The 20,624-nt window shown below is 56.8% G+C and overlaps 1 protein-coding gene across 1 annotated transcript in view; it reads left to right on the top strand.

Moving 5' to 3' along the window:
- VAC14 (VAC14 component of PIKFYVE complex) overlaps positions 1-19,365 on the top strand; it is a 68,137-nt gene extending 48,772 nt beyond the window's left edge. The window contains exons 15-19 of the mRNA XM_029965489.1: positions 13,310-13,484; positions 14,204-14,322; positions 15,140-15,219; positions 16,819-16,969; positions 18,487-19,365. Of these exons, the coding sequence (XP_029821349.1) occupies positions 13,310-13,484; positions 14,204-14,322; positions 15,140-15,219; positions 16,819-16,969; positions 18,487-18,649 (688 nt within the window). The 3' untranslated portion in view covers positions 18,650-19,365. The remainder of the gene's footprint in view (positions 1-13,309; positions 13,485-14,203; positions 14,323-15,139; positions 15,220-16,818; positions 16,970-18,486) is intronic.
- Positions 19,366-20,624: the final 1,259 nt, after the last annotated feature.

Here is a 20,624-nt window from a genome sequence, read left to right as displayed (position 1 = left end):
CCCTAAAAAAATAGATGACTCTGTCCTTTGTCAAGTCGTGTTGTGGCTCACACGGGATAGATGCGGGTCTGGAGCCAAAGTGGTGATTCTGGGAAGGGTGAGCCGTGCCCTCAGGTACCAGCGATTAACTCTGAGACCTGCTGATGGCGGTTGAAGGACTGATGTAAACATCAGCATCTCTGCTGCCTCCAGAAAAAGCAAGATGAGAATAGAGGAGGAAAACTTTTACAGGACTACTCTCTGGCAAAGATCGATCTCTTGCCGGAGAGACTTGGGGAACGTGGGAGCCTCGTGGAGCTATTTTTAGGCGCTTTTCAAATCGAAGCCGTATGTGTGTTCCCACGTTACATCCCTCCCCTGTCCACAAGCCAGCTCAGCTGTTTTGCACAGTGGGGTGGGAAGCCAGCCTCATGTTTGACTTGAGAGATGCTGCTAATGTTTCATCCTGGGCTGGAGGGCACAGGGATGCTTGAGAGACCGGGATAGTGTTTGCTGAAGCACGGTCCTTTCCCACCTCTGGCACAATCTCTTCGCTCTCTTCATACCATTGTCTTCCCCTCCCCTTGGGGACCACTGCTGCCTCTTTCTGCTGACAGCAGACCTGGGAACAGTGAAGCAGAGAAGGAAAAAGACCTGTTAAGTTTAGGCAGTGATTTCCAGCTGAAGGATTAGTGCTCACAGGAAAGAGAAACTGGGGACAGGGGGTTTATTCAAGCAGAGCGCAGCAGTTCTGCCCATCATGTTGCCAGTGGGCAAGTTCAAAGGTTCGTGAGGTCAGGTGGGGGCTCTGTGGTTAAAGGTAGTTTATTTCTAATCCAACTCAAGTTTGTTCATGCCTGGTTGCTGACTCTGAAAGGACTTTAGTCTCTGCTGGTATGTCCTTGGGGTCTTGGAGACAGAGTGCTTGAGGATTGGAGTGGGATTTGAGAGGTGATCCAAGAGATGGATTAGTCTGCTGCCTTCCCCAGTGGGATCCAGTGCAACATAACTACATCAAACCATGGTGTGATGCCTCATCCGTGCCACAGGGTTTAGGATTAGGATCCCCTCAGCCCAAGGGGATCTCACAGAGGGAGAGCCTACCATCATGGTAGAGCCCATATGCTGGGCTGAGCCCCAGCAGGAGGAGGATGAAGGGGAAACATCCAGGAGAAGGCTCTTCAAAGCCATTTAGATGCCTTGTGAATGCAAGGGACCCTCTTTGTGAAGGGATGTGCTGAGGGGACTCCAGTGGTAGGAATCCCCCGAGTCTCAGACTCTCCCGCCCCTATCCCCTTGAGGGAAGAGGGAAACTGCTCTCATGATCTCTTCCAAATGATTTTTTTTTTTGGGCTTGGCATCAGTTTTCTGCATCACAGCTGACAGGGTTCCTTTGGGGGTCTGTCTCTCTCACTGTCACTTGTGACTTTTTTTGGGCTGGAAGCCAGTAAAATTTTTCTGCCTTCAAAACTCAGAATTCTGAGTGCTGCCTTCTCTTCTCGAGCCAGCCATGTTCGCACTGAAAGGTTGCTCCCAAAGTGTTGTCAGAGGCAGGAGCATCAGTGTTACCTCCCACCTTGATAAGCAGATCTGGGACCTTCCACCCTCCTCTCTAATTGCCCTGGCTGGCTGTCCTGGATTCAGCAGAGCCCCAAAGCAAGAAGTAAACACTCCCATTCAGCTGCTGGCCTCCCAACGATGGCTTGGGGCAGCAGAAAAATGCAGAGGAGCTTCCAAGGCATCACATGGCTCCTTGGAGCAGCACAGCCATCCTCTGGGCAGGAACCCTGTGGAGGGGAAAGCTGCTTGGCCGGTCAGAAGGCAGGCAGTGGAGCAGCACTGAGCTTTTCAGCTCACACCAAGATTTACAGGCTGGATTTAATGCCTGTTTGTGGGTACCGGCACTATGGGAGGGGGATTAAGTGAGAGGTTAAGCCCTACCCCATGGACATGAGTGTTGCTGCTCAGAGGATAGGGCTGGCTGGCCTTGGAAGGTGCTGTGTCTCTCCTCTTGTCCCTCCCCATGGCTGTTTGTGCAGTCCCCATGCTGTCCCCAGGGTCAGTCTGAGCTCCAGGAGCTGGTTCAGCTCACTAAGCCGAGCCTAGCACCAAAGCAGCCGGCTGTTTGCTGCTCTTTGAGATTGAGCAGCGAAGGGATTCATGGCTGATATACTTTGCCACAGCAAATGAACCCTCCGGGGTATGGGATGTGCTTGAGTGGCTGGAGACATCCCCATGCATGTCGTGTGTGGATGCTTTGAAGTGCAGGGCTTAACTTTTAAGCCCAGTGAGGCTGTTTTCTCGCGGAGCAGTGGCACCCTGGGGCACGAGAGGATGCCTGAGTCAGCACTTTGCTCCCCAGGCAGGGGCCTGTGTGCAGGGGTTGTCTCAACTTGTTTTATAGAGCTGTTAAACAAACCTCCACACTGCCTGGCACCTTCTCACGGGGTGTTTTCTGAGGTTAAACTGCTTGGAAGAGACCCTGGCGTGACTTTGCAGCCACCTCCTGTGCAATGCTTGTGGGGGTTGTCCGTTCAAGTGGGGATCATCCTTGGCTTTTGAGGGGATACTTGAACCCTGGTGGGGGCGGCCAGGAGAGCTGACTGGTTCTCCATCCACTCTGGAAGACATAGGCTGGAGCAGATAAGGTTGTTCAGCCAATTTGTGGCATTAGCTGGAGAGCTGGAAAATCCCAGGTCTCGTGATGGGGCCGCGGGTTTATGGTTCCAGCAGACGGGAAAAGTTCACCTGTCTGGAAATTCTGCCTGTTCCTTGAGGTCTCAAAGTCCTCCTGGGATGAGGCCAGTGGAGAGCTGGGTAGCAAAGAGGACAGAGCTGAGGACAAACGCTGGCAGGTCACGCTGGGTGCACGAAGGGCTTTGTGGTGATACCCTTCGTGCTGCGGTGGCTGGTCCCCTCTTTTTGGGCATGACAGGACTTTGCTGCCTCTGAGAGTCTGGGGCTGACTGTGTGACACCTGTTTTTCTCCACAGAAAGTAGGGGAAAAGAAGCAAAGTGAGTTTGAACCTACTAACCAGGACAAGGAATCAGAGAGGGGGGGGAGCAGAGGGCCAGCGTGTCCTGTGGAGCACAGACATTCATCCGATGCTCTTGGCAGGCCAGCAGTGAGGTGCATGTTAAATCACTTTTTACTCGGTCTGCCTGGCATTCCCAGGGCTGTGCTCTCCATCTGGGAGAGTGGGAAGGGAAGGGGAAGCCTGCCAGCATCCCAGTGAGGAGGGCTGTGGGGAGGGAGTGGGATGGGGGTTTAGCCGCAGATTTGGATAGTAAGGGATGTATTGGGGATCCTGTGCAGAGCCAGTGGGTGTCTGCTTTGGTGGTGAGGAGATACTGCAGTCCCAGGATGCCACCATACTGCAGTGAGCCAGTGTCCACCCACGCCACCCTGGCTCCCACCCCATCCCTAACCTCATCCTTTCCTCCTGCTGTGCTGTCCCCACTGCCCAGCCTCTCACTGGGGGAGGCTCAGGAGCTGGTGCTGACCAAAACCCTCCTCTTCTCCCAGGCCTGGATGGTCTTGAGCTCCTCTGGACTCACATTTTGCTAGGCCAAACATCCCAGCACCTCCTGATGAGCTGGAGGTGCCCAGTACTGGGATGCACGATCCTCTCCTGCTCCTCCTTCCTTTGGGTGTGCTGATGCTGCTGTGCCCCCTCCAGTTCCCACTGCCAAACCCATGCCCTGAAAATCCCTCTGCAAGTGAAACAGGGCTGGAGGGGGGACACGTGTCACCTCTTCCTCTCTCCCACCCTCTGTGCCACTGCATTGCAGAACAAAACCTGCGTTTGTTTTTGCGGGAACCGTTTGGCTCGTGCTCAGCGAAGTGCAGGGAAAAAAAAGAAGGGGGGGAAAAAAACGGAGCCTCTTTGATAAACTGTGATATGAACTCGGGTAAAATCCAAACAGCTGTGAGTGCTACAAGGGAAGCTTCTGTGTCAGGAGGCAGCGAGCCTGCGAAAATCCACTGCTCTGCCTGCCAGGATGCTCGCTGGCCGCCTGCCCTTCGGCTCTAATGAACTGTGCGCTCGCCATCCCCCTCCTCGTGCCTCGCCGACAGGAGGAACCGGAGAAAGCCTTTTAGTTGGGTTATTTTTTGTCCATTTGCAAAGCAGAAAGAGGGGCTCCCTCCTGCCCAAGGCCCCGGCCAGGCACGGGGTGACGGAGCAGGGTGGTTGAGCATCCCCGGTTCTGCAGAAGTCAGTGGGCTTCTCCTTGCTTATCTCCAGCCCTTCCTTCTGCACCCCCCTTTGACTCTCCCTGCTCCCCAAAATCTTCTCTCCCCAGCTTGCCATGCCTGGAGTTCTGGAGCAGTGCTGTAGTGGTGTGGTGGCAACCAGGCTCTGCTTTCCTGCATCTCCCTCTGCCCCAGCCATGCACAGTGAATGCCCTTCGGGCTCCTCTCAGGCTCTAATGGGAATTTGGGGTGGAAGCCAGTAACCCCACTGTACCTCCAAAAACCCCCAGCTCTCCAGTTACCTCTTACATCATGCATTGGGCTCCACAAGCCCACGGGAACATGTGCCTATTGAGGTTTTAGTTCACCAAGGCTCTGGGGCATCGTTCTGGGTTCTCCAATACCCTCCCAGCCCCACGGAGCAGGAGCCACAGGGAAAACCCAGTTTTCCCGAGGCTAGAGGTTGGATCTAGGGTTGCAACACACCAGCAGTCACCAGCAGCGTGACCTTCACAGTGGAGGAGCCTGGTTGCTCTGCCTAAGGATTATCCCTGCTGGGAGAGCAGGAGCTGGGCCAGCCCTGGCCAGCTCCCTCCTAGGGCAAGACCCCCAGGGAAAGACAGGACATGCCTCCACTGGGCTGGGCCAGGGGGGACTGGGGTGCACAGGCCCTGGAAATGAGTTCACTGTCCTAACCCACCAAAGCTGCACCGAGACCAGACGTACTCGGAGCTGCCTGGAAGGATTTGATGGGTTTTCCTGTAGAAAAATGGGAACCACATGTGAGCGGCAGCGCCGGAGTGGGCTGGGACTAATTTGGGTCAGTGAGAGGGTGGAGGGGAGGAAGGGGAAGTGTGCGTAGGGGAAGAAAATCCTCCCAAAATGGCCAAGTTCCTTCAAAGGGCAGGTCCCCAGGCAGCGATATTTGCTCCCTCCCAGCAGTTTCCCCAGGATCTCAGCAGGAATGCTGTGGAAAAGCGGGCTGTGGAAGGGGGAGCTGGGAGAAGGTGGGCTGGGCAGTGGAGAGAGAAACCCACAGCTCCCCTGCTTGCTGGCCATTGCATCATACAGAGCAGCATTTCAGCATAAGCAGCTTCCAAGGTGTCTCCCAAATTTTCCTTGCCTGGCCGATGGGGTGAGGACCCTCATCATAGGGAAGCAGAGGTCAGTGCAGACAAGGGGCTGGTTTTGGCTGCTGAATTAACCTGTCTGATCCCGTCAGTTGAGGCTTGAGTGTTCTGATGGTGTTTCCCTTTCTGAGTCTGCAACTGTGACAGCTCAATTTATTCATCTTTGTGGAGGGAAGAGCCAGGAAATCAGGCTGAATAATGGCATTTGCCCCCCACCTGTCTTCTGGGGCATCTTGCTCAGCATTGTCTCCAAGGCACAGGGCACTCAGTTAAAAACCAGGAAAGCTCACCTCAGCCAGTAGGTCTGGCTGGGCATGCTGCTCCCAGGGTGGGATATCCTGGGACAAGATACATCTGGATGGGACATTTATAACTCCCCACTGAAATCATAGAGCTGTGCAAAGGCCACCTTGGTTGGAGCACCTTCCATTTAGTGCTTCCCTTCAGTGCATGAGCTGCTCTCTGTGCTCTGCTGCACCTGGAGCTGGTCATCTTGTAGCACTGGGGTTCTTGGGGGCCTGGCAGGGCAGGGAGCATCTATCTGCTCTCCTCTCGTGCATCTATGGGCCTTGGAGGGTTTGAGGGAGCAGGGCTCCTCGGGCTGCATCCCTCCTTGGGATCCCTCCAGGGATCCTGACCTGGAAGACAGGGCAGGCATCGTGATCCAGCTGTGATCTGAAAGGCTGGGGGTGTGGAGGCAAGCCCAGCACTTGAGCTGAAATAACATCTGGAACATCTAAACCATGGCACAAGTGGGGTATTTTTTCAGCTGACACTCGAGCAGGGAGTGCAGCAGGGCTCACTGCATTACTCACAGGCACCTCCTTCCTGAGCTCTAGGATGTGCTCGAGTTGTTGGTAGAAGAGACAAGGCAGCTTCACCTCCCACCCCAGGGCATGCTCACCCCTGAGCCGTGGGACACTGCCACCTCCTTCCAGTCCCTTTTTCCTTTCCCTCTGGAAAGCTTCACGCTCGAACACACACAGTGTTCCTGCCATACCCTATCCCTCTGCTTTCAGAGGTCTAGAGATGCCCAGCAGGACCATCTTCTCCCAGACTTGCCTTCCCTACAGGGGGATCCAAAGGCTCATCCACCTCTAGGACAGCAACCTGCTCCTTGGCTATACTTCTAGGAACAGAAGCACTTTTATTTCTTCATCTTAAAGCAAAGTGATGTGGAAGGGTAAGCACAGGGACTACGCCTCCCTTCTCTCTACAAGCTGTGCACGCCCTGAACAGGATCAGCCTCTCCCAGCTCCTGTTGCCACAGCTCTGCACCCGCTCCTTTAACCTATTTTATTTGCAGTGAAGAGAAATTATAGGGGGAGAAATAAGGCGCTTGTCAGTTTTCTTGAAAATTAGGCCACAGCTGTCAGCCTGAAAGGGAAGGGACGTCTCAGAGGAAGGATCTGCTGCTGCTCCACGCGTCTCCCCCACTCCTCAGCCAGCCTCTACCCTTCCTCCTCTTCCACACAGAGGGTGCCTGCCTGAAAACATAACTGCCCACTGTAAGTGCCCCTCTGGGGTCAGGCTCTGGAGGGCTCACTTGTCCATGTTCCTCTCAGCTGGAGTGGTGGGCTGGAGCCAGGCACATGCTGTAACGCTGTTGCCCATCTTCCTGCCTGGGGCTTGAAGCCCCAAGAGCCCGGGGCAAGACTTGCTTTTTCTGTCCATTTTGCCATCAAGTCGTTGGCAAGTTTAAAAGCTGGAGAAGAAATGCTTCAAGGGGGGTTATTTTTTGCTTTCCTGGAGGGTTTGGAAGGGGTAGGTTTCCTGTTTTCCACATGAGCCTCCTGTAGATGCTCAAATGTTCCTACAGTGTTTTGTAAGCTCTGCAGGTCATCAGTGGCTCATCAGTGCAGGTCATCAAGGCCAGGTTGGATGGGGCTTGGAGCAGTCTGGTCTAGTGGAGAGTGTCCCTGCCCATGGCAAGGGATTTGGAATGAGATGGTCTTTAAGGTCCCTTCCAACAGAAACCATTCCAGAATTCTGTGGGCAGGATAGCTTTATCCATAAGTCACCATAAAGTTTTCTCAAGGAAACTCATGGGACACACCAGCGTGGGCAGCTGGAGGCTGGTGCTGATGGTCTGTCTGGTGGGCTTCACCTTGGAGGAGCTGTCACATTGATCTGTGTTGTGTCTAAGAGCTGGGCCATGCCTTGGGCTGAGAGGACCATTAAGTTTCCAGATTTAGTTGTCTTCCAGCTTCTGGCCCTTCCCAAAGGATATTGGTGGTTGATCCTCTTCTGTGCTGAAGATGATCAGAAGAAGAAACTTCTTCTGAAGAAAGTCTTCCTTCTCCTTGCTACGGCCCTGTTTCCCTCTCGTGTTTGGTGTGGAGCTGGGGGCATTTCACTGATCACGTGAGTGTCCGGGGGTGTTGGATATCTGCTTGGATAACTGAAGGTGACCTCTCTGAAGGGGGCTGTGTCCAAGGTGGGAACCAGGCTGGGTTCATCACGAGTCAAGGTGGATGTGCCCAGCTTTGGGCTGGACTGTCAGCTTTGGTGGGCGAGTGGGCAGTGGGGAGGCCATCCCGGCAGTCTGGTGTGCCGAGGGGAGCACCGGGAGGAGCAGAAGCCGCGGGCTGAGGCTCTGCAGGACCGTGGTGCTGTTTCACCAGTTGAACCTGGTCTGAAATACTGATGTGCATTTGTTCTGTGCTGCTCTCAGGCACTGGTTGCTCTGGGGATCCCCAGGGATCCCGGGGGAGCGTCCAGCTCCGCGCTGGCACCGCCGGCAGTTCTCGTGCTGAGGCTTCTGCCGGGCAGACGCTCCGGGGGAGGGTTCTCTTGTTTGCAGTGAAACACTCTGCACCTTTCCCTTTTCAAGTGAAGGCATTGCAGGGCTCGTCTCTCCAGCTTTCTGAGATCCACACGTCTCCTCCCAGAATCCACACATCTCCCTCCCAGATCCGCACATCTCCTCCCAGGGTCTGCACGTCTCTGGTCTGCAGCTTTCACAGAGTTTCCCCCGGGGAGCTTGATAATCATTCCAAGGAGCCGAAGCTGATGAGGGTCCTTCTCCTCCCCAAACCTGCCTCCTGCAGAAGGAGCTTCCCTGCTCCTAAACCTCCCAAACCCTTCGAAATCCATTAAACGCTATGAATTTTGTAAAGCGGGAGCTGCCGGGGTTGCCATGGTTTCCCTTGCCTGGAGGAGCTGCTCTGGAGCCCGGATTCGGGAAAGGGGGGGATTAGAATGGAGGACTGGGATTTTCTTTGCCGCTGTGGAGGGAGAGAATGGGGGAATGGCATCCTTGTGCTTTCCCTGCTTGCTCTCTTTTCCTTCTCCCCTTCCAGTCCTAATTTTATCTGTGCTTCCTCTGCAAATTCCTAAAGGATCCCAGCTGCTGGGCCAGGCTGGGGACGCTGCTTTTCCTGGCAGGAGGATTTCAGGGGAATGGGGATGGGCAATGGGCATCATGGAGGCTGTGGATTCCCTGGGCAGGCGTGTTAAGCCAGGGCATCTCCCGGGGAGCCCGGAGCGGGCAGGAAGGGTGGGGAAAAGCCTTGGGGAGGAGAGAGGAAGGGAGCGGAGGAAGAGGAGGGTTGGGAGGAAGGATGGAGGGGCTCTGCCCTCCTCACAGCTGTGGAAGTTGTTGTCAGACTCGTGAGCTGAAAAGCGGAGCAGAGCCCCTTGGAGCATCGCTCCCCTGGCCTCAGCCAGCTCTTTCCCCAGCTCCGGCTCTGTCCCAGTTGCTGGAAGTGGGACGAGACACAGTCCTCTCCCAGCTGGGGCCCCGTGTCTATTAGCCCAGAGCTAATAAAGTGAATCGCTGGTGCTTAATGAAGAAGCACCTGCTTAATTGAACACAGCGGGATGGTGGCCAGGCAATGGGACGGGACCAGCAGTGTTTCCCCCCCAGGCTCCCCACAGGTCCCAGTGGACGGGATGGTTCCACAGTTAGGCTGGATTTCATCTTAACTTTTTTTTAATTCTAGGAAAAAACAGAGTTTCACCTTCTTTGAGCAAGTTTTGGGCCACCCTGACCCTCTGCTGTCCCTTTCCTGCGGGGTGGCTCAGGGCAGGGATGGGGCTGAAGTGGTTAAAGGGACGAGCAGGCGGGATGGGAGCTCAGACAGCTCCCTGAAATGATGATGTTTAGATTAGCCGGTTTCCAGGCATCGAGTTGTCAAAGCAAGAGGACTGGGAGGGATGCCGGGGCTTGCCCTTAATTGGAGATGTGGCTCTAAAGCCACCCCATCTCTCCAACATCCCCTGGGCTCCGGCATGCTGTCCTGCAGCAGCACCCTGCCCCTGTGTGATCTCTGTTCCACTTGTTCCCATACCCCATCCCACACCACCGATCATTTGTGTGATGGGAATTTGTTGCGACTGACACTGCTGCACTGGCTGCTGGATCAGAGAGGCAGGAGGACCCCAAGGTGACATGGCCATGCAAAGCCTGTGGTGACCTCTGTGGCTCTTTCCTTGGCCAGCATTGTGTTGTCGAGGAGTCCTTTAGGCAAGGGGAGGGCAGGGTCCTGTGATTGCAGCAGGGGCTGGAGGTGACCCGCTGGGTCCCCTCGGAGCCCCACTGTGCTCAGGGTGTCCCCCACGCTGCAGGCACACCCTGCCTCCCATCTGCCTGCAGACGCATTCCTTGGCTCCGTCGGAAAGGCTTGAATAACCCTTTTAATTTAAGGAGTTAAATTTTAATGGCCTAAATACCTCACTTCATTATCACCATGTGCCTGTGCCGCCGCCTGCCTAATGTCTCCAGCGTGGTGCCGTGATGCTCTGCAGCTCCTGCCTCCCTGGGGACACTTCTTCCCCTCTTCTTCCATGCCAGGATGTCCCTGGGGACTCTCTGAGGGGATGCACGTGTCACCCACAGGGATGCAGGGAGAGCTCTAGGGAGAGGCATCTCACTGTAATGATGCGTCGGGGGGGTTAGCCAGCTCCTTCCATCATCACATGGCATATATTTGGGGAGATATGTATATTAAGGGGGGGGGTGTGTGTATATATACACACACACCCCTGTGTTTATGGGATATGTATATCTGGGATGTATTTCTGGAGTGTACATATAAGGGGTATGGTTCCCACTCTCTGTCCCCTCTGCCCTGTCCCCTTCCACAGCCACCCCACTGGCATCTCAGTAGAAGCCACCTGTCCCCTGTTCAGCCCCTTGCCCTGCCTCCTCCCAGCCAGCCTGGCGTTCCCCTCGTGCCATCGAAGCCTCCCAGGGGATGGGCTCCGGGGGACCCTCCCATCCCACCAGCAGCCGCCTGGTGCTGGCAGTTGGGCTCAGCTGCTGGCTGCTGTCACAGAGGCCGGCAGCTGCAGGGCCAGCCAGTTGTCCCCTCCTTTGGGGGACTCTTTTGGGATGTGCCGACCAAGGGGCTTCATTGGGGGGGAGTTCAGGGTCTCTGCCTGTGCCACAGGAGGATGCTGTGCACTGGCAAACTTATTCTGCTGGTGGTTCCCAGAGAGCCTGGGGGCAGCTGGAGGGGTTGGTGCCCAGGCAGGGCGGCATCCCCGTGGGGTGACACGGCTTTGAAGCGCAGGGACGGTCTCCACACGGCTGCTCCTTTAACACCCCGACAGTTTCCAGTTCCCCAGTGGCACCGAAAGGAGGGGGGGGACAATCCCAACCCTTCCTCACTAATGAAAACCAGGCCTGAAATTAGAAAGCGTCTCGCGTTCAGCCCCCCGCTCGCTGTGAGCGCGGCGCTCGCCAGCCAAATGGCAGAGCTCCTATTTATGGAAAGCGAGAGCCTTCCTTTTCCGTGGAGGAGCAGCAGAGGGGGGACCTCACCAGCATCCTCGCTGTGGGCAGATGAGGGGAGCTTCGGAGGTCACTGAATTGCCTTCCATGCTCCCCAGGGCAAATGGGGCTCCTCCATGCTCAAACAAGCTTCTGCTTGTAGCCTTTCTGAGCCTTTCTGCAGGGCAGCTGCTGAGCTCTTTCTGTAGCCTTTCTCCCTGCGTGAAAAACACCAGCTCCCTGCCAGCCACGAGCAGTGCAGCCGGTCCCCGGCTGTACCAGCACACCGAGCACTTTGCAGCTGGGGCTAAAACTATCCTGGTGTTTGTCCCTGGAGGACCTCTCCCCTCTTTGGGCACAGTAAATCATCCCAGTTCATAGTCTAAGTGCCCAGCGTGGCTGCTGGAGGAAGTTCAGCAAGGATGGGGCACCCAGTTGTCCCCTCTTAGTGGAGAAGGGTAGTGTGGAGCCAGCTTGCCCCTGGGCTGGGCTTGGTCGTGCCCAGGCTGGGCTTAATCTGCCACAGCTGGCAATGACCAGATCCTGCCTGCAGCACTGAGCTGTTGATTTGCTTTTGGCCCCATCAGGATGGACTAAAAGCCTCTGCCTTCCCCTTCCCTCCCTCCGTGCCTCACTTTCCCACCGCTCTCCCTCCTCCAGCCAGCCCGCGTCCAAGCGGCGAGAAATCAGGGAAGCGTTTTCATCCCCATGAATGCAGCCAGTTACGTAAGAATAATTGGGATAAATGAGCTTATTTATCACAGCCCATTCCATTTTAGCGGGGTCCAGGGCGATGGCCGGGCTGGGTTATGTAAAATCCCGCACAGAGCATCTCATTGTCCGGTGGCAGCCACGCGGGATGCGGGAGCTGCTGATGGAGAGCAGCCGGCGCTGGGTGAGGAGGGGACAGATTCTTTGGCACGAAGAGGAGGTGGCAGAGAGATGGGGGTTTTCTTCCTCCGCGTGTTGAAGAGGGAAAAATCTTGTCTCTTCGTTCTCCTCCTGCATCCCTAAACCACCGGGCTTTAGGGTATGGTCTTTGGTGTCTAACTACAGCCACATAGTCTTCCACTAGTCCTTCCTCACAGGGATGGGGGCTGAAAACTCGCCTCCTTCCTCCTCCTCACTCCAGGAGGTGAAAACATGACCTTGGTGGGGGGAGTTCTGGGGTGCCCTCCACCTCCTGGCCAAACCAAGCAGCTGCTCCTTGTTTGGCCTCTGAAACCCTTCCAAGATACCTCCAGGTGGAAATCTGACGTCCAGCTAAGATTATCTGGTGGGGAATGGTGTTTGGTAGGAGCTGGGGGAAAGCAGAGTTGCTGTTTCAGGAGAAGCTGGAATGCTGGAGAGCCAGGTGGGCTTCCCTCTGTCTCTCTGATGCCCACACTGGGGAGCTGAGCTGGTGCTGGGCAGCGTTTCAGGTGTCCTCAGACAAACTGCCCAAGAAGACAAGAGCCTGGAGAAAAACAGGAAATCCCCAAATCCAAACAAATGTGGGAGGGGAAAAAAAAAGAGAGAAAAAAAAAGTCGGTTTTTTTTTGTTTCTGGTCTAAAAAATGTTGAAAATCTTGGGAATGCCTCAAGGTTTGTTAAGCAGGACATTCCTGCCGTGACCCAGCCAGGCAGATCATCGTGGGCTGCAGTGCTGGTTACGCCGTGTTTTGGGGAGAGTGCTGCTGGCAGGATGTCCAGTGGAGCACAGGCATCTTCCAGCTTCAGCTGGAGCTCTGGAGCCACCAGCACCGGATCTCATGGCAGCTGGAGCGTGGAGTTCAAAGAGCAGCCTCTGGCTCCAGGGCTGCTGGGTTGCACAATCCTGGGAGGGATTGTTTTTCCCCACTGGCCAGGCTCACAGGCATGTTCCCTGGTGTCAGTGGGATACTGGTCTGACTGGGCCATCACATGCCCTCTGTAATGGTGCTGCTGCACACTCCGTGCACTGCTCAGGGTGGAAAGTAACCCTGGAACCTCCTGAGGGAGGTCATGGGTAGACTGGAGGTGGTACCAAGCTGTGGTGGTGGGTGCCAGCAAGGTTGCCAGAGCAGCACGACCAGGGATATGTCTCACCCCAGCTATTTATTTATTTTTTGTTCTTGCCCTGCATCCTCCAAATGCAGAGACTGGTATTGCCCCACAGCGTCTCCCTTCTGTTGCCACCGCACTCACCCAACCTCTGGTGCACCCAGATCTCCTCCCTGGTCCTCTCTGGAGGAGTAGGCTCACATCAGAGTCTTGTTTGTGCTTATTAACCATCCTTCCCCCCTGGTTTCTCTCCTCTCTCATACACAGGCAGCTTTGTCTACTCCTGAATGCAGAAAACATCTTCCACTCCATGGCAGACATCCTGCTTCGGGAGGAGAACCTCAAGTTCGCCTCTACCATGGTCCACACCCTCAACACCATTCTGCTGACGTCCTCCGAGCTCTTCCAGCTGAGAAACCAATTGAAGGACCTGAAGACCCCGGTATGGGCAGCAGGAGCAGGCTCAGTGGCTGGGGAGGGACATAATGGGGTGGTGGGGATCAGGCAGCCACATAGGGATGCATCTTGCTGCTCAGCCCCCACCTGGCAGGTCCCAGGGTTGGAGCCCAGGTGACTGCTTTGTTCCTCCACTCTTCAGGAGTTGAGGGGGGCTTGGAGGACGTGCCCAACTCTATCTCTCTGGGATGGGAACGGGCTTCTCAAGCCCTCAAGCAGCTGCTGCCTCCTCCCTGCACCCTGACACAGACCAGGGGACAGGTGACAGCAGGAGTAGAGCCCTGCAGTCCCTCAGCTGTCCTGCCAGGAACGTGCCTGTGGGATTTGCCAAGCAGCTGCCACGAGCACCAGTGACATCCAAGCAAGGGGGAAGAAGGAAGACTTCTCCTCCTGCTGAAGGCCAGTCATGCAGTGGTGTCCCCTTGGGTGGGACAGCATCATCCTCTAGCCCCTTGTCCTGTGGTGGATGCAGCAGCCCTGAGGGCCACCTCATCACACTGTCACCCCAAAACCCACCTGATCTCCATCTCCTGAGGCGGGTGGGCTCATGCCAATGCCAGGTGGACTTGGTGGGTCCAGAAATGTCCCTTCACATCTTGGTGGCACTTGCCAGCCTGGGGAGTGGGTGTTGGGTACCTGGGGCTCTCCATACCACGTCCTTGCTCCCACTGGTGACCAAACCCCAATGATTCCCTCTTTCCCCAGGAAAGCCGTAACCTCTTCTGCTGCCTGTACCGGTCCTGGTGTCACAACCCTGTGACAACTGTGTCCCTCTGCTTCCTTACCCAGAACTACAAGCATGCCTACGACCTCATCCAGAAATTGTATCCTTTGGGGATTTTCTGCCAGGCCGGTGGCCAAGCTGGCTCTTGGTCCCTCTGTGGCCACCAAGGTCACCCTGCAGGCCAGCCCAGCCTCCTCCCTGCAGCCCATCATTACCGGGGCAGGGCAGCCTGTGCTGGGCGTGTGCCAGCTCCCTTCCCCTTGTGTCATCCTTTTTTTTGTGGTGTAGAGAGAGGAAAGCGTGCGCTGACTGAGCCTTGACCTTCCCTTTCCCAGGAGGGGAGGCTCCTCAACGTCCTCTTCCTCCCAGGAAGATGAAGGCTTTGGCCTCCTGGCCTGATAAGGAGCAGGCAGTGCCCAGCACGGCGCAGTTCCCTGTGAGCTCACCATCTGCCTGCAGCAGAATGATTATTTTCGTGTGCCAGCAAACCCCAAGCCTCCCTGAGCAGTTTTCCATGCGAAGAAGCTCAATAACACGCTCAGCTTCCCCTCCCGGCTCGCACCGGCGTTCCCTCTGGGAGACATGCCATCTCCATGGGCCAGGAGGGGAAAAGCAAGCGTCCTCCCTTGCACCATCACCCTGCCTGCTCTCGGCCTTTTGGGCAGCCTGCCTCTTCCCCCATCCTTTTCTGCTCGTCCTGTCTCCCTCCATCATCCCTTGGCCACCCTGCAGACCTTTCAGCCCTGCCTGCATGTGAGCCCTGCCTGTTCCTTGCCCGCTCGCATCCCACAGGAGCCGTGGATGGTGCAGGGAGGGTTTGGCAGAGCCACGGCCCACACTGGGCATCACCCACGCGAGCCATCTGCTGCTGCCCGGACACCTTTTGCCAAGGAAACATCCTTATCAGCCACATCCAGCGGGGACCTGGAGGTCACTGTGGATTTCCTCACTGAAGTGGACAAGCTGGTGCAGCTCATCGAGTGCCCCATATTCACATGTAAGGAGGAAGCCCCGGGTGGGAAGGGGCGGCGCGCGGTGCTCCCCCTCCCCGCTCCTCCATCGCAGGCGGCAGCCGCCGCACGAGTAAATAGAGCAGAAGTTATGAGACTTCTTGCCGGGAGGTTTGCCCAGCTCTGGAGCTGCCCGTCGGGAGAAGGGCATGCTGGCAGCACGGGGGGGCAGCGTGCCCCCCAGATATAGGTTAAGGGAGCGAGCGACGCTGGCATCCAGCAAAGGGATGGGGGAACAGACTGGATCGCACTGAGCATCTCCAGGGGTGCACGAGTAGGGTGTCAGATGAGGGGAGCCCTGTGTGTGCCACCCTCGGATGCACGGGGTGGCATTATGGGTGCTGCTGGGGCCTTTAGCAAGGGGTTTTTTTGCTGCAAATGGAGAGTTAAGTTCTAAAAAAAAAAAAGACCTGCTGCTTTCTCCAGCGTCCAGCAGTGTGGGCACTGGGTAATGCAGCAGTGCCTGACCAGGGGCTCAGAGATGTGACACTGGGAGCTGGGATGGCAGCAGGGGACGTGGCAGGGTGACCTGTGTCTGCAGGAGGATTTCTCGTGATGGCAGTTTGCTGCCCCTGGGCTTCTCCTCGGAGGTGCAGCAGGGCATTGTGGTTGTTGGGAAATGTCCTGGAATGGAGTTTGTGAGGCATCTTTATAGGGCCAAGGTTGGGGAATGTTTGGGGGAAGAGGGTTAGAGCAGCTGGGCAGTAGAGACCCTCAGTCATGCTCCCTCTTGTAGTACCCTGTCCCTCACCCCAAGGATGATTCTCCCACTGTGTGAGTCACCCACATGTATGTGGTGATTTTACATGGCCCAAAATTATTCACTGAGGGTTCTCCACCCCACTCAGCTTATTTTCCACATCTCAGGATAGGGAACAGACATGTCCCCCATAAAGCAACATCTCTGGGTTTGCCTCCATTCTCTGGGAGACCCCTGAGGTGAGAGTGACAAGCAGGAGGTGAGATGCTGGGGCACAGACCTTGCCTCATGCCCTGGGCTGCCCCAGGTGGGACTTCAGTTGTCTGTAGGGCTCCAGAAGACCCTTCCACTGTAAGCACAGTGAGGGATGGAGCTGGAGGGTGGTTTTCCCTCTGCTGAGCAGCACTGAGGCCCAGCACATGGAAAAGTCAGAGCCAGGCAGAGAGGATCCCTTCTGCTCCAGAGCCTCCTGGGGAGGGTGTCACCCAGCCCTCTGGATATGTGATGCTCCAGGTGGGCAGTATTTCTGCTAATTCTGCAGGAGCTGAGGAGCAATCCCGTGTTGCATGTGTGTTCTCAGGCAGACAGCATGGACTGGGATGAACCTCAGGGATGAGCAGTAGCAGGAATGGGAGACTGGGGAGGCAGCTTCCCCCTTCCTACACTGGCAGCTGAGGGCTGTGTCAAGGAGAGGGACGGTGTGGGACACCAAAATGGATGAGTTAATGGAAGTGGAGAGAGGTGCCATGCAGGGGCCCCTTGGGTCAGCTGGCAGAGGCTTAGAGCCTCCACAGGACTGTCAGATGGGGTGGGAGGAACTTGCTCTTACAGCTGGAGGTGAAATGCATTTTCCCTGCCTCCCCATCCTCTTCCTGTCCTCTCCCAGATCTCCGCCTGCAGCTGCTGGACGTGAAGAACAACCCCTACCTGATCAAGGCTCTCTATGGGCTGCTGATGCTGCTGCCCCAGAGCAGTGCCTTCCAGCTCCTGTCCCACCGCCTGCAGTGCGTGCCCAACCCCGAGCTCATGCAGACCACGTAAGTGCCACGGGGACGGACCCCCAGCATCAGCACTGGGGTTGGATCAGCTGTTCCCCCACAGCTGAGCATCCCTGCCATCCCAGGCTCAGCCCCCATCCCAGGCTCAGCCCCGGGCTCCAGCTTTCGCCCCCAGCTCCGTTGCGACCGTGGCTGCTCCTTGTCCCCATGGCCGGGAGTGTTGGCTCGGGGGGTTTTTTGTGTCTATATTTGGTAACCCTGGGAGGGCTGTGCCTCATCCACAGGCATTTGGCATCTGGGATGGAAAATTTCACTTGTGGGGTCGCTATGGAAACGAGCAGAGCTGGGAAGGAGGTTTATGGAGAAAGACTCCGGCAGCTGGGGGGTGCTCCCAAAATGTCCCCCCTGCAGCCTGGGCAGCCTTCGCGGCACCCAAAAGGACCACGGCACCCGTGCAAACACCTCTGGATGGCAGCTCCATTCCCACTCCTGGCCTTTGGGGATCCATGAGATGTGCAAGGGCAGCATCTCCTTGGGGACCAGCCGAGATCCTCGTGCTCCCTGCCCAGGGGTGCTGCCAGTGGCATTTGCTTTCCAACCCTTGGCTAATGGATAGAGGGGGGTGGTTGATGGTAAAGCCGGCTCTGCCTTGGCAGAGCCTGGGAACAAAAAGAGCTCCCAAGATGGGCAGGTTTCTGAATTAACCCCCCGCTGCCGTTGTTGCTCCTTGGCTTTTAACTGCTTCCCTGGGATGGCTTTTATCCCTCGTGGCCTCCGGCGCTGAGCTCCTACCCACAACCCAGCACTGATATTTAATTGGGGGGGCGGAGAGGGGGCTGCATGTGCTTCCCCCTCCTTTTTTCCCCCCACTAGACCCAGCAGTGGGGGTTTTTCGAGCTGTCAGACGGCCTGAGCATCTGATTAACTCTGACCTACATTCCTTCAAACACCGAAGCCAGCTTTCATAACCGGCCAGCCCCAGCTGCCCCCTCCCCAGGGGGATACCGGGGCCACCAGAGCTGCCTGCCATCCTCCTGTGGGCATCCTGTGGCTGGTGTTCCCCCCTTCCTTGCATGGGGACAGCATGGGGCTGAGCATCCATAGCTGGAGCCCTAAGGAGCCTGCCTTTGGGGGTTTTAGCCACCGGAGCTCATCCCTGGGGGCTGTCCCTGCTGCCATTGGGTATTTTTGGCTTGCTCAAAAAACGAGACAGGGAAACTGAGGCACAGGGCACTGGCATCCTTTCCTCACTGCTTTTGGCTGGAATAGATTGGAATAGAGGGGAGCATCTATGTTGGAGGGGTTGAACCTCCCCTGTGGGGCCAAGATGGAGATGTTCCTTGTCCCCTCCTTGTCCCAAGGCCTCTTGGGCTCCTTCTCACATCATTGGGGGACTGATACATGTCTTTGGCGTTGTTTAATGGGGCACCAGCATAACAAGGATGTGCTGAGCTCAACTTCTTCAGGACAAGCTTTTGGTGCTTCCAGTGCTGGATGATGACAGTACCAACATCCCCAACCCCTCCCCACCCTCACTGTCTGTTCCCACCCTGCAGGGACAACACCAAACCCAGTACCAGCTTCAAGAGAACAACAGCCTCCAACATCGACTACACGGAGCTGCTGCAACACTTTGAGAAGGTCCAAAACAAGCACCTGGAAGCAAGACACCAGCGAGCCGGGCGGGCAGAGCAGCTGGACCGGCGGGTGGTCCTCTGAGCATCCCAGAGGCCACCGAGGGTGTGCACAGTTGCTGGGGCTGGGACCAGGGGACACGGACCAGGGAACGGGCACACCGGTTGCTGGCCGCCGGAGGATCTGGTGGGTTTCATGGAGATGGGCAGGCGCTCAGCACCGGGCTGGTTTTCCCCCCCACTGTGCATGTGGATGATGGGGGACCCTCAGGCTGTGCCCGACTTCTCCCGTGGGTGTTGTGGGGACGTGGGGAAGGGTTGCAGGAGGAGAGGGCCAGGGTAAAGCACCTCATCTTCTCTTGCAATGGGGCGAGGAAACTCCCCTTTGCTTTGCTAATGCCTTCCCCGTGACTGTCAGCTGAGAGCCCAGCCTGCTGCCAGCAGCACCGGAGGAGGGGAAGACGGGAGCAACCCCTGGCCTCCCGCCCTGGAAAACAAGCACGCAGGGCTGCCAGCACCTCTCGCCACCCCGACTTCCACTCTCTGGCTCCAAGGGCCTGCTGGAGGTCACCGGTGGCATCTCACTCGGGGAGCCACTCCTGTGCGTGACACTCAGCCCCCTCCCTGCACTCACGCACCCTCCCTGAGCTCCTGGCTCTTGGCAGGGACAGCGGCACAGCCTCAACTCCCAGCCAGCACCGGGGGGCACAGGGGGCAGTGGAGACCCCCATCACACTTAACCCCAGACTCGATTCCTGCGTTAAGCTCCCCATGATAAAATAAACAAGCAATGCAGAGCAGCGCATTCCTTGTTGCTGGGCTTCCCGTCATAGATCCGTTCCCAAGCAGAGCCAAAACCACAGCAAGGGCAGGGGATGGCATGGAGCATCGTGCTTGACCCTGTGCCCCAGGCTGGCCCAGCCCTGCCACGTTGGCTTGCCAGCGAGCAGGGCTTCTCCGCCTGCTCCTCTTCCCAGCAGGAAAAAAATCCAACAGGAAAAAAATCCACCACTGAAATTCTTCCAGGCCACGGTCATGAAACGGCAGTGTGGTGACAGGCATTTTCCTGGCCCTGAGCAGCCGCTGGCGCTGCCTTCGCCCTGTCCCATGGCACCAGGAGACTGTGGCACGTGCCAGGCCGGAGCGGTTTGGGGGAACCCCGTTGCATCCCCTGCTTATTTCAGGCCCTCACCTGATCCCAGGGAAAGGGGGGTTGAAGGAATTCATGGAGTTTTTATGGCTTCTGGCCCTGTTTACAGCAGAGGCTGTCTCTGGCAGTGGGTTCCCCGAACAGCCCTGTACCGGCAGTGCTGCTTTGGCCAGGATAAAGACATTCCTGTCATTCCCGGGAAAGGGCTTTCCAAAGGCAGTCACGGCGGGTTAATTTTAACAGCCAACCCTTCAGGATGGGCGAGCGGTGGCTTCCCAAGCCCACCAGCTGCTCAGGGCGCTGGAGGGGGTACCCTTTGCCAGACCCCCAGATCATTGCCAGCGTGGGCCAGGGCTGCTGCTGGCCCTGGGGCTCTGCCCATCGCTCCTGCTGGGCTTGCCACCACTGAGCAGCCTCTTTCCACACCGAGGGACTGGGTTTATGGGGAGAAATTCCAGTCGACTGCTGAGCCCTAATCATTTCCTTATGGATGCTCTTGACCAACACCGGCTGGAGCAGCGTGGGCATCACCAGCGGGGGATCGGGGCTACTTCACCCCAGCTGAGCATCATTTCACTGCGAGGTGTAGGGAGGTCCATCAGGGCTCAGCCTGACAGCCCCAGATCCCGGGGGGCTGGGGCTGGGGCCTCAGGATTGCTGCGGGAAGGGTTTGTCTGCTGGCAGGCCGTGCATTTCCCATGGCTCTCCAGTAATCGAGTGCACTGAGACATTTCAGAGCTGCTGTATAATCACCCCGGAGGGACTTCAGCCTGCTGCCTGCAGCACACCTTGGCAGGTCAGGAAGGCAGTGGGGGTCAAACACCCCTTGGGGAGAGGCTGAACAGGCAGCATATCCCCCCGCCATCACCAGGGCTCTGAGGCTGCCCGCGAGCATTCCGTGGCAGCTCCA

This window comes from Manacus vitellinus, unplaced genomic scaffold (genome assembly GCF_001715985.3).
Source record: "Manacus vitellinus isolate BGI_N305 unplaced genomic scaffold, ASM171598v3 scaffold_10_pilon, whole genome shotgun sequence".
NCBI classification, from domain to species: domain Eukaryota; kingdom Metazoa; phylum Chordata; class Aves; order Passeriformes; family Pipridae; genus Manacus; species Manacus vitellinus.
Note: the sequence above shows the minus strand (reverse complement) of the source record. Positions and strands in the feature narration are given on the sequence as shown.